General features: G+C 41.3%; 1 protein-coding gene across 3 annotated transcripts; it reads left to right on the plus strand.

Moving 5' to 3' along the window:
* The first annotated feature begins 54 nt into the window (after positions 1 to 54).
* On the plus strand, positions 55 to 12,692 carry LOC135522195 (NADH dehydrogenase (ubiquinone) complex I, assembly factor 6-like). Of its 3 annotated transcripts, XM_064948240.1 has the most exons (10): positions 55 to 324; positions 641 to 740; positions 3,170 to 3,177; positions 5,130 to 5,244; positions 5,556 to 5,612; positions 5,708 to 5,810; positions 8,585 to 8,718; positions 10,051 to 10,152; positions 11,352 to 11,408; positions 12,163 to 12,692. In XM_064948240.1, the coding sequence occupies exons 1-10, from the start codon at positions 134 to 136 to the stop codon at positions 12,289 to 12,291; spliced, it is 996 nt and encodes a 331-aa protein (XP_064804312.1). In that variant the 5' UTR covers positions 55 to 133; the 3' UTR covers positions 12,292 to 12,692. The 3 variants fall into 3 exon arrangements, with proteins under 3 accessions (XP_064804312.1, XP_064804310.1, XP_064804311.1); XM_064948238.1 differs by lacking the exons at positions 55 to 324; positions 641 to 740; positions 3,170 to 3,177 and having other exon boundaries at positions 5,118 to 5,244; XM_064948239.1 differs by lacking the exons at positions 55 to 324; positions 641 to 740; positions 3,170 to 3,177; positions 5,130 to 5,244 and adding an exon at positions 5,254 to 5,446.

The raw sequence follows: 12,692 nt of genomic DNA on the forward strand, positions 1-12,692 counted from the left end.
GAGACAAATGCTTTACCTAAAACGAGTGTTCTGTATTTAAAAATACAACAGAAAGCGGAACACAAATAAATAGGGAGGAAGACTTTTGTTGCGACACAAGGTAAGGGTGAAAGTTGAGGGGTATGTTGTCAACATGGCATCTGGCATTAGTGCAAAGCATGGATTATTAACCACAACATTTTCGGTGTTTCACTCACTCCAACGAAAGATATTGCCACACGCTATTTGCATTCAACGACCTACAGAAGTGAAATGTCTACGAGCTTCAACAAACTCGACTATAGAGTCGCAGCACAACGAAAAATACTGTATCGATATTGTGAGGTAAGCAAGCCAACTTGCTAGTTAGTTAAAAATGTCTTTAAATGGTATGACTTGCAAGCATCCTTCTATGCACAAATTGCATGGGCCCTCTGTGACTGGCAACATTGTCCAAATGTTCCTCAATGAAATGCTTTGAAGAGAATTGGACTTTCAGTGTATATACTGAATTGAAATGGAATTGACCCCAACCCTGGCTAGTTGTTTGTTTTTGTTACATGTGTCCAATGTGTTCATTGTGAAGAAGTTAGTCCACCACTAGCATTACACTTGACTTGTTTTGATTAACTTGCCTGTGTTCACTGCCTTGTTTCCTCAGGTCTCGGGACTATGACGGTTTTGTGTCCTCCCTGCTTCTCCCCGGGGATGCCCGACGCTCCTCACTGGCCCTGAGGGCCTTCAATGTCGAGCTGGCTCAGGCAGGTATTCCAGCAAGCTCAGTACTGAGTGCCTTCAGAAAGTATTCATACCCCTTGACATGTTCCACATTTTGTGTTACAGCCTGAATTCAAAATGGAATATATATATATATATATATATATATATATATTTTAATATCACTCAACTTAACACAATACTTCATAATGACAAAGTGAAAACATTTTTTCAAATGCATTTAAAATTAAATACAGAAATATCTTGTTTACATAAGTATTCACACCCCTGAGTCAATACTTTGTAGAAGCACCTTTGGCAGCGATTACAACCCAGTCTTTCTGGGTAAGTCTCTAAGAGCTTTGAACACCTGAACGCAGCCACCACCATGCTTGCAAATATGAAGAGTGGAACTCCGTGACATGTTGTGTTAAATATGCCCCAAATATAACACTTTTTATTCAGGACATAAAGGTAATTTCTTTGCCACATTTTTTGCAATTTTACTTTAGTGCATTATTGCAAACAGGATGTCTGTTTTGGAATATATTTATTATGTACAGGCTTCCTTTGTTTCACTCTTGTCAATTAGGTTAGTTTTGTGGAGTAACTACAATGTTGTTGATCCATCCTCCATTTTCTCCTATCACAGCCATTAAACTCTGTAATGGTTTTAGTCACCATTGGCCTCATGGTGAAATCCCTGAGAGGTTTACGTCCTCTCCGGCAACTGAGTTAGGAAGGACACCTGTATCTTTCTAGTGACTGGGTGTATTGATACACCATCCAAAGTGTAATTAATAACTTCACCATGCTCAAAAGGATTTTCAATGTCTGCTTTTTATTTTATTTTAGCCATCTACCAATAGGTGCCCTTCTTTGCGAGGCATTGGAAAACCTCCCCGGTCTTTGTGGTTGAATCTGTGTTTGAAATTCACTGCTCGCCTAAGGAACCTTACAATTATCTGTATGTGTGGGGTACAGAGATGAGGTAGTCATTCAAAAATCATGTTAAACACTTATTGCACACACAGTGAGTCCATGCAACTTATTATGTGACTTGTTTATTACATTTTTAACCCTGAACGTATTTTGGCTTGCCATAACAAATGGGTTGAATGCTTATTGACTCGATACATTTCAGGTTTTTATTTTGTATTAATTTGTAAACATTTAGAAAAACATAATTCCACTTTGACATTATGGGGTATTGCGTGTAGGCCAGTGACCAAAAAAATCTCAATTTAATCCATTTTAAATTCAAGCTGTAACACAAAATATGTAAAGAGTTGAGGGGTGTGAATACTTTCTGAAGGCACTGTATGAAAATACAGTGGGGACAACAAGTATTTGATACACTGCTGATTTTGCAGGTTTTCCTACTTACAAAGCATTTTTTATCATAGGTACACTTCAACTGTGAGAGATGGAATCTAAAACAAAAATCCAGAAAATCACATTTGTATGATTTTTAAGTAATTAATTTGCATTTTATTGCATGACATAAGTATTTGATCACCTACCAACCAGTAAGAATTCCGGCTCTCACAGACCTGTTAGTTTTTCTTTAAGAAGCCCTCCTGTTCTCCACTCATTACCTGTATTAACTGCACCTGTTTGAACTCTTTACCTGTATAAAAGACACCTGTCCACACACTCAATCAAACAGACTCCAACTTCTCCACAATGGCCAAGACCAGAGAGCTATGTAAGGACATCAGGGATAAAATTGTAGACCTGCACAAGGCTGGGATGGGCTACAGGACAATAGGCAAGTAGCTTGGTGAGAAGGCAACAACTGTTGGCGCCCATTATTAGAAAATTGAAGAAGTTCAAGATGACAGTTAATCACCCTTGGTCTGGGGCTCCATGCAAGATCTCACCTCGTGGGGCATCAATGATCACTAGGAAGGTGAGGGATCAGCCCAGAACTACACGGCAGGACCTGGTCAATGACCTGAAGAGAGCTGGGACCACAGTCTCAAAGAAAACCATTAGTAACACACTACGCCGTCATGGATTAAAATCCTGCAGTTCACGCAAGGTCCCCCTGCTCAAGCCAGTGCATGTCCAGGCCCGTCTGAAGTTTGCCAATGACCATCTGGATGATCCAGAGGAGGAATGGGAGAAGGTCATGTGGTCTGATGAGACAAAAATAGAGCTTTTTGGTCTAAACTCCTGCCGTGTTTGGAGGAAGAAGAAGGATGAGTACAACCCCAAGAACACCATCAGACCGTGAAGCATGGAGGTGGAAACAATTCTTTGGGGATGCTTTTCTGCAAAAGGGACAGGACGACTGCACCGTATTGAGGGGAGGATGGATGGGGCCGTGTATCGCTAGATCTTGGCCAACAACCTCCTTCCTTCAGTAAGAGCATTGAAGATGGGTCATGGCTGGGTCTTCCAGCATGACAATGACCTGAAACACACAGCCAGGGCAACTAAGGAGTGGCTCCATAAGAAGCATCTCAAGGTCCTGGAGTGGCCAAGCCTGTCTCCAGACCTGAACCCAATAGAAAATCTTTGGAGGGAGCTGAAAGTCCGTATTGCCCAGCAACAGCCCCGAAACCTGAAGGACCTGGAGGTGGTCTGTAATCCCTGCTGCAGTGTGTGCAAACCTGGTCAAGAACTAAAGGAAACGTATGATCTCTGTAATTGCAAACAAAGGTTTCTGTACCAAATATTAAGTTCTGCTTTTCTGATGTATCAAATACTTATGTCATGCAATAAAATGCAAATTAATTACTTAAAAATCATACAATGTGATTTTCTGGATTTTTTTTTTTAGATTCCATCTTTCACAGTTGAAGTGTACCTATGATAAAAATGACAGACCTCTTCATGCTTTGTAAGTAGGAAACACTGCTGATTTAGCAGGTTATCAAATACTTGTTCTCCCCACTGTATATGCATATATTGGAAATGATGATACTATAATCCTCAATGGGGTTGTCATACAGTGGGGCAAAAAAGTATTTAGTCAGCCACCAATTGTGCAAGTTCTCTCACTTAAAAAGATGAGAGATGCCTGTAATTTTCATCACAGGTACACTTCAACTATGACAGACAATGAGGGAAAAAAATCCAGAAAATCACATTGTAGGATTTTTAATGAATTTATTTGCAAATTATGGTGGAAAGTAAGTATTTGGTCACCTACAAACAAGCAGAATTTCTGGCTCTCACAGACCTGTACTTCTTATTTAAGAGGCTCCTCTGTCCTCCACTCGTTACCTGTATTAATGGCACCTGTTTGAACTTGATATCAGTATAAAAGACACCTGTCCACAACCTCAAATAGTCACACTCCAAACTCTACTATGGCCAAGACCAAAGAGCTGTCAAAGGACACCAGAAACAAAATTGTAGACCTGCACTAGGCTGGGAAGACTGAATCTGCAATAGGTAAGCAGCTTGGTTTGAAGAAATCAACTGTGGGTGCAATTATTAGGAAATGTAAGACACATAAGACCACTGATAATCTCCCTCGATTTGGGGCTCCACGCAAGATCTCAACCCGTGGGGTCAAAATTATCACAAGAACTGTGAGCAAAAATCCCAGAAACCACACGGGGGGACCTAATGAATGACCTGCAGAGAGCTGGGACCAAAGTAACAAAGCCTACCATCAGCAAAGGCATTGAAGATGATACGTGTCTGGGTCTTTCAGCATGACAATGATCCCAAACACACCGCCCGGGCAACGAAGGAGTGGCTTCGCCAGAAGCATTTCAAGGTCCTGGAGTGGCCTAGCCAGTCTCCAGATCTCAACCCCATAGAAAATCTTTGGAGAGAGTTGAAAGTCCATGTTGCCCAGCAACAGCCCCAAAACATCACTGCTCTAGAGGAGATCTGCATGGAGGAATGGGCCAAAATACCAGCAACAGTGTCTAAACCTTGTGAAGACTCACAGAAAACGTTTGACCTCTGTCATTGCCAACAAAGGGTATATAACAAAGTATTGAGATAACCTTTTGTTATTGACCAAATACTTATTTTCCACCATAATTTGCAAATAAATTCATTAAAAATCCTACAATGTGATTTTCTGTATTTTTTTTCTCATTTTGTCTGTCATAGTTGAAGTGTACCTATGATGAAAATTACAGGCCTCTCTCATCTTTTTAAGATGGAGAACTTGCACAATTGGTGGCTGACTAAATACTTTTTTGCCCCACTCTATGTCCAATACTTGTCCAGAGCTAAGTTTTGATGTTCAGGCATCCTGCTATTGAAGATAATGCTGTTATGGCAAGAATAATACATCAACCTATAGACCTAGATATGAACATGGATAACAGTGAGGGAAGGGTCTAGTAAAGCAATACATGTTTTGTGCAACTCTATATGCCTAACAGTTTAAACTCATTCAATGTAGTCTTCTGAAAGGGATTGAGAAAACCCTTGTTTTTTTGTTTCTCTCCAAGGTGAAGGACTGTTTCCCAAAAGACTATAGGTCTGATGCGGATGCAGTTCTGGAAGACTACAGTGGAGGAGATCTACAGGGACGACCCCCCAGTGCAGCCTGTCAGTGCAGAACTATGGAGGGTCTGTCTGGAGTAGACGTTTTAATTTTGCGGCTATTACATTCGACTGTATATCGTTTGGACATTGCATATAGCCTGGTTTCTTCCTAGGTTCTGGCCTTTCTAGGGAGTTTTTCCTAGCCACCGTGCTTCTACACCTGCATTGCTTGCTGTTTGGGGTTTTAGGCTGGGTTTCTGTACAGCACTTTGAGATATCAGCTGATGTAAGAAGGGCTTTATAAATAAATTGTATTTGATGCATAGCATTAAACAGCTTTTCCAATGCATTTGATGTGTACTGTTTTAAACATCTTCAAATATCTCCTTTTGCAGGCGGTGAAGAAACACTACCTGACAAAGAGGTGGATGCTGAGAATAATCTCTGAGAGAGTAAGCAAATGCTGCATTTTAGGTCATGGATTTGTGTGGATTCAATTCTAGTTCCGTTTCATTTATTTGATATATGTCTCTATTGTTGCCAACAGGAGAAAGACATGGAAGACAGAGCTTATAGAAACCTCCAGGAGTTGGAGGCCTATTCAGACAATACCCAGTCCTCACTACTGTACCTTCTTCTGGAGAGTTTAGGTGAGCAGGTGTATGTGTGTTTTGTGCTTGACTCCACTGACTGAAGAGTGTACAGCATGTGCATTGTTCTGTTCCCGGGGAGGGGGGGGGGGAGACATCGAATTTATATTCACAATTAACTTCCCAGTGTTCAAGTACCTCTTTTAGAAATGATGAGGATCGTGCTTGCCAATGCAGCACATTGACTAAAATGAGAAAGATGAGAATTGCAGCCACCGACTGGAACATTGCCGGGAATGTTAATTGTGCCTTGTTTAATGATACCATGTCCGCCATGGTGTTACAGAGCGCTTTATGCATAATTGCACTTTGAAAATACCATCAGAATGAATCAATATAGCCACTGATCTCCAGTAGATTTTTGTTGAAAGGCTGGACAACAGAAACTACCCATAATTTCCCCTCTACATGAAATGAATGAATGACTGATTTATTTTTAATAAAATACTTTTTTAAAAACCTTTATTTAACTAGGCAAGTCAGTTAAGAACAAATTCTTATTTTCAATGATGGCCTTGGAACAGTGGGTTAACTGCCTGTTCAGGGGCAGAATGACAGATTTGTACCTTGTCAGCTCGAGGATTTGAACTTGCAACCTTTCGGTTACTAGTCCAACACTAACCACTAGGCTATCCTGCCGCCCCATTATGACTCTGCTCCTTCCCTATTTGGAAGAACCCTGACAGGAACAGTCACATTATATTGTGGATGTACAGTGCATTCGGAAAGTTTTCAGAACCCTTGACTTTTTCCACATGTTACTTTACAGCCTTATTTTAAAATGCATTAAATAAAAATGTTCCTCCTCAATCTACACACATAATGACAGTGAAAACATCCATATTTATAAAAACAAATAAACAGAAATACCTTTATTTAGATAAGTATTCAGACTCTTTGCTATGAGAGGTGAAATTGAGCTCAGGGTCATCCTGTTTCCATTGATCATCCTTGAGATGTTTCTCCAACTTGATTAGAGTCCACCTGTGGTAAATTCAATTGATTGGACATGATTCGGAAAGGCAGACACCTGTCTATATAAGGTCCCACAGTTGACAATGCATGTCAGAGCAAAATTGTCCGTAGAGCTCCGAGACGTGATTGTGACAAGGCACAGATATGGGGAACGGTACCAAACATTTCTGCAGCATTGAAAGTCCCTAAGAACACAGTGGCCTCCATCATTCTTAAATGGGAAAACGTTTGGAACCACCGAGGCTCTTCCTAGAGCTGGCCGCCCGGCCAAACTGAGCAATCGGGGAAAAGGGCCTTGGTCAGGGAGGTGACCAAGAACCCGATGGTCACTCTGACAGAGCTCCAGAGTTCATCTGTGGAGATGGGAGAACCTTCCAGAAGGAAAACCATCTCTTCAGCCCTCCACCAATCGGGCCTTTATGGTAGAGTGGCCAGACGGAAGCCACTCATCAGAAGGCACATGACAGCTCGCTTGGAGTTTGCCAGAAGGCACCTAAAGACTCTCAGACCATGAGAAACAAGATTCTCTGTTCTGATGAAACTAAGATTGAACTCTTTGGTCTGAATGCCAAGCTTCACGTCTGGAGGAAACCTGGACAAAATCCCTACGGGGAGGTTTTCTGTGTCAAGGACTGGGAGACTAGTCAGGATCGAGAGGAAGATGAATGGAGCAAAGTGCAGAGATCCTTGATGAAGACCTGCTCCAGAGCACTCAGCACCTTAGACTGGGGTGACGGTTCACCTTTCAACAGGACAATGACCCCAAGCACACAGCCAAGACAACGCAGGAGTGGCTTCGGGACAAGGCTCCGAATGTCCTTGTGGCTCGGCCAGAGCCTGGACTTGAACCCGATTGAACATCTCTGGAGAGACCTGAAAAGAGCTGTGCAGTGATGCTCCCCATCCAACCTGACAGAGCATGAGAGGATCTGCAGAGAAGAATGGGAGAAACTTCCCAAATACAGGTGTGCTAAGCTTGTAGTGTCATACCCAAATAGACTCAAGGCTGTATTCGCTGCCAAAGGTTCTTTAACAAAGTACTGCGTAAAGGGTCTGAATACTTATGAAATATTACATTTACATCAAACATTTCTGAAAACCTTTATTTGCTTTATCAGTATGGGGTATTGTGTGTAGATTGAGGAAAAAACAAAAATTTAATCAATTTTAGAATAAGGCTGTAACGTAACAAAATGTGGCAAATCAAGGGGTCTGTATACTTTCCTGAATGCCTTGTATACAAAATAATGATTACTTATGCAGATTGTTTTATGACTTGAGAGGGAGACTTAGAAGCAGGTCAAGCTGTATTCACTTGCGCGATTAATCAAGTGGCATTTCTGCATCGCAAGTACCTGCGTTTCTGTCAATCATTTGCATGTTCTTTTGTGGAATGTCATTATTTTGTCCCCCTCTGCAAAGGAACCTGTCACACTTGTTCCAGTCTCATTGACTAGAAGAGACATCTGACTCAAAGCCTCAACCTGTTTCAAGTACTGGGCACTCAGCATGAAAGCATTTCCCAGTTATTAATATCAAAGTGTGTGCACTTCATTGTTGTGATAAATGATGTTTTTCAAGAGAACAGTGTCTGCTTAAGGTTTTAGCATGGCCCTAGTCAATCAAAAACAGTAACTATGTTTCTGAGGTAAACTAGAAGACATATTCTTCTTGTACCTCGACAAAGTGTATTTAATACAATAGTTTATTTTTTTTGTTTTAAAAAGGGGTGCAATGTTTTAACTTTAGTTATTTTCTGCCTTCTCTGATTCCCTTTGTGTGTGGTGTTTTTTGTCCAGGTGTGAAAGATGTCCATGCTGATCATGCTGCCAGCCATATTGGTAAGGCCCAGGGGATCGTGATGTGCCTAAGAGCCACGCCCTACAACAGCAGCAGACGCAAAGTCTACCTACCCATGGACATCTGCATGCTGGTGAGTGACCATATCTGCAGCAGAGGTATCAAAATTATGACTTTCCTGCGAGTGACGTTTGGTACAGATGGATGCCATTTGTGTCACTACTCCAAATGAAGTATGCCAGAGGCACAGTTATAATGAAACCCCATGACAAATGCACTGGCTGTAGTTACAAGTGAAATTCACAGCTTTGTCTGATCTGTCAACAAGGCCTCTGAGCCACAGCTGGAGTGACAGGGGACTGTGTGCAGCTGGTTTATGATGTGACATCAGGAGATGTTTTTACCCCTACTAGTCCAGTGTGTGTAACATTAGTGACCTCGTCAGCTTTGTGGAGGCCTCCAGGTCATTTGCCTATCACTTGTTTTGGCACCTGGGGGCGCTATTGTAACATCATAAAGGTCTAGTCCTGAGCACAATTGAAGCTCTCTAGAGTTTCCCCCTACAGTCCATCTATGATTCACCCCCCCACATTAAAGCTCGCTAAAGCCTGGTGGGTTTTCTCCACTTTCTGTGTCATTAAGGGACAGTGAGTGCTTTGCAATTTCCCAATTATTTTCATCCGGTCATAAGTTAATTGCTCTGGTCGGATGCAGAAGGGACTGTTGGTGTCCAGGGGTTTAACTACTGCAGCCTCTGTCTGTGGTGATGTTACATTTTATACAGGCTTTGGCATTGGACCCTCTGTATGTTTGTGTTTTGTTGTTGCTCCCATTGCTTGACAACAGCTTCTAGCCGAGCTAATAACTTGCAATACCAAGCTTCATTGCATTCAAATAGTATTGAAGTTCCCTGACTTGATTGTTTATTTTGTCAAGCTAACATGTGTAGCAGCATGTCTACAGACACCGACTGCCTTGTGTTTTTGGGCAATACAAATCTCCTTGTCCTCATATTATTGTTAAACTATATCAAACTAAACTCCTTATTTGTGTTAATAAGATTCAGATTACCCGTTTTATTTATATTTATTTATTTATATATATATATTTATTATTATTATTATTTTATTTTTTTTGCTGTCAAATCATCCGATTTCTACTCAGTTTCTAAACAACTTCTGTCTATCAGGGGGCTGACCTGAGGCCAACAGTTTAAAGGAGAAAGAACTGAGATCTGACAATCGCTATACATGCCGTGAATAATGAAGATAATTATCGGGAGCTTCACTTTATTCGCCCCATTTAGAGGCCATATGCTCTCAGCATGAGCAATTGGTTCGCTCGGCTAGATTAGTGGTTTGAAGGAACAAATCTCTCCTGTGTGAATAAGTGGTGTGAACAAAGGTGTGTGTGTGTGTGTGTGTGTGTGTGTGTGTGTGTGTGTGTGTGTGTGTGTCACCACCAGCACAGAGCCTCCCAGGAGGACTTCATCCGAGGAAGCCGGGAACAGAATGTGAGAGACGTGGTATATGACATTGCCAGCCAAGCCCACGTACACTTACAACACGTACGTAACCTCATGACATTAGGACAGTGTTCCTCCAATGTTATTTGATAGGCTGTTCTTGTTGAACAGATTTACTGCTTTAAAAACCCCAGTCTTCAATAAGATTTGATTCAATTACATTTTTCATCCAGTCCTGGTAAAAAACAAAATGGAGGGCTCTGACAGTGTGTTCTCATGTGGGATCAGTCGTTTTCTCTAATGGTTACTACATTGCGTTTTTTTACCCGTACGGCACATACACTACCGTTCAAAAGTTTGGGGTCACTTAGAAATGTCCTTGTTTTTGAAAGAAAAGTTATTTTAAAATGGACAAAAAAGTAGCATCAAATTGATCAGAAATACAGTGTAGACATTGTTAATGTTGTAAATGACTATTGTAGCTGGAAACGGCAGATTTATTTTTAATGGAATATCTACATATGCGTACAGAGGCCCATGATCAGCAACCATCACTCCTGTGTTCCAATGGCACATTGTGTTAGCTAATCTAAGTTTATCATTTTAAAAGGCTAATTGATCATTAGAAAACCCATTAGCACAGCTGAAAACTGTTGTCCTTATTAAAGAAGCAATAAAACTGCCCTTCTTTAGACTAGTTGAGTATCTGGATCATCAGCATTTGTGGGTTCAATTACAGGCTCAAAATGGCCAGAATCAAAGGACTTTCTTCTGAAACTAGTCGGTCTATTCTTGTTCTGTGAAATGAAAGCTATTCCATGGGAGAAATTGCCAAGAACCTGAAGATCTCGTACAATGCTGTGAATGCCAAAGGTCTGCAAGGCTGTAATTGCTGCAATCGAGAATTCTTTGTTGAAAGCAAAGTTTGAAGGACACAATTTATTATTTAAATTAAAAATCATTATTTATACCTTTTATATCCTCAACCTTTATAACCTCAATGTCTTGACTATTTCCTATTCATTTTGCAACTAATTTCAAGTCTGCTTTCCATGAAAACAAGGACATTTCTGAGTGACCCCAAACGTTGGTGATACTTGTAACTTTGTTTTTTTTTTTTTTGAGTTTGTACAAAAAGGGATTGAAAAGAGAAGCAGTCTGAAATTAAGTAGCTACTGGTGTTTTATATGCACGTCATTGATGTTGCATGTCTACAGACCTTCATCTGTTATAAAACAGATTATAGCTTTATTAGCCGGTGTTGGTCATTTTACTCCGTTTGAAACTTTTTGTCTCCACAGGCCAGATCATTCAGCAAGAACATACCAGCTTCTGCTTTCCCTGCCTTCCTCCAAACGGTGGGTTGTTGTTATTATTATAAGAATGATTAGCATTTATTGGGTTAGGTTGTGGTCACTGTGACTGACATCATGAAAAGAGTCATATTTTGTAAAGCGTTGACCAAAGACAAGACTCGTGAACTGATCTATGGGGCTTCTGTAGTCTTGGCACCAGGGAAGAGACCAGGTCTGTGTGTTAGTTTCACTTCCAGTTCTCTTATCATTTTTTTTTTTTTTTTTTTCATTAATCCTCCAATCAGGTTCATCTGAACCTAGGTAAGGAGGAGCAGCATCTGTTGAACGATCCTTTCTCCTCCTCAACCACCTGACATGGCTGTCTAGCCTATCCCTCCCATCACAGCACGCTCCCCATCAGTTGGCCAGACAGACCTTTTTAATGCTCCAATTTAATCGCACCAGACAGACCACCAAGGGACTGCATTATGGGCTCTTACCACTGGCAGTCTCAAAAGCAGTCTGATTCCCACAGAGAAGGGGCATGAAAGAGGGCAATAAAGGAAGGGCAGAGCATATTAACCAGAGCCTTGAGAAGGACGCCAAGGTGAAGAATTTGAGGTAGACAAATGCCCCGCATCGTGTGTTTTATGTTTTGAAGGGTGGATGGTCACAATGCGTCTAGGGCAAAGAGGAAGCACTTTCCCGAGCTCAGATAATGCTCACGCTAGCTGCCACATGTAGAGAATAAGACTGACACACACACAATGTGTTGATGCTGTGGATGCTGTTTCCCTCTCTCTGGCTGCTGTTCTAGGTGGTGCTGGAGGACTACCTTCAAAGGGTGCGGCGGGTAGACTTTGATGTGTTCCATCCCAGCCTACAGAAAAGAAACCCACTGATCCCCATCCAGCTTTATATTCGCTCCTGGAAGAAGACCTATTGACCTGTATGGTGGGACCTTATCGTTTGCCCTATTGTAATTTATACCAGGTTTAAACATCCGGTTTCCCAAAGTCCCGCTCTCGTATGTTGGTTTCTAAGTAGACCTATCTACAACAGTGGATTTCAAGAGACTCCTCCATCTATGATGTCAGCACTCCCCAGAAAAGGATTCTGATCTAAAACATGCCTCTGCCATCTAAACCAGTTCACCTGTGTTATTCCCTGTTGTAGACTAGACAGCTGAGGACCACAGACAGAGATTATTGTAAAGCAATAACTACAGTACTGAAGACTGAACTGATGCCCTGATATATTGAGTATTTTCAGTAATAAATCGTGTAGCCGTGTTGGTCTGTGTTTTCTCTCCTTTTTAAAGCTTAAATAAAGATGTCACAACCATAA

Source organism: Oncorhynchus masou, chromosome 30, assembly GCF_036934945.1.
Source record: "Oncorhynchus masou masou isolate Uvic2021 chromosome 30, UVic_Omas_1.1, whole genome shotgun sequence".
In the NCBI taxonomy this organism is placed as follows: domain Eukaryota; kingdom Metazoa; phylum Chordata; class Actinopteri; order Salmoniformes; family Salmonidae; genus Oncorhynchus; species Oncorhynchus masou.

Excerpts from the sequence above, each read along its gene's own strand:
- LOC135522195 (XM_064948240.1), top strand. The coding sequence starts at position 134 with ATGGCATCTGGCATTAGTGCAAAGCATGGATTATTAACCACAACATTT. Across the intron at positions 5,613-5,707 it reads TGAGAATAATCTCTGAGAGA|GAGAAAGACATGGAAGACAG; the intron begins GTAAGCAAATGC and ends TGTTGCCAACAG. Across the intron at positions 10,153-11,351 it reads CCCACGTACACTTACAACAC|GCCAGATCATTCAGCAAGAA; the intron begins GTACGTAACCTC and ends TTGTCTCCACAG.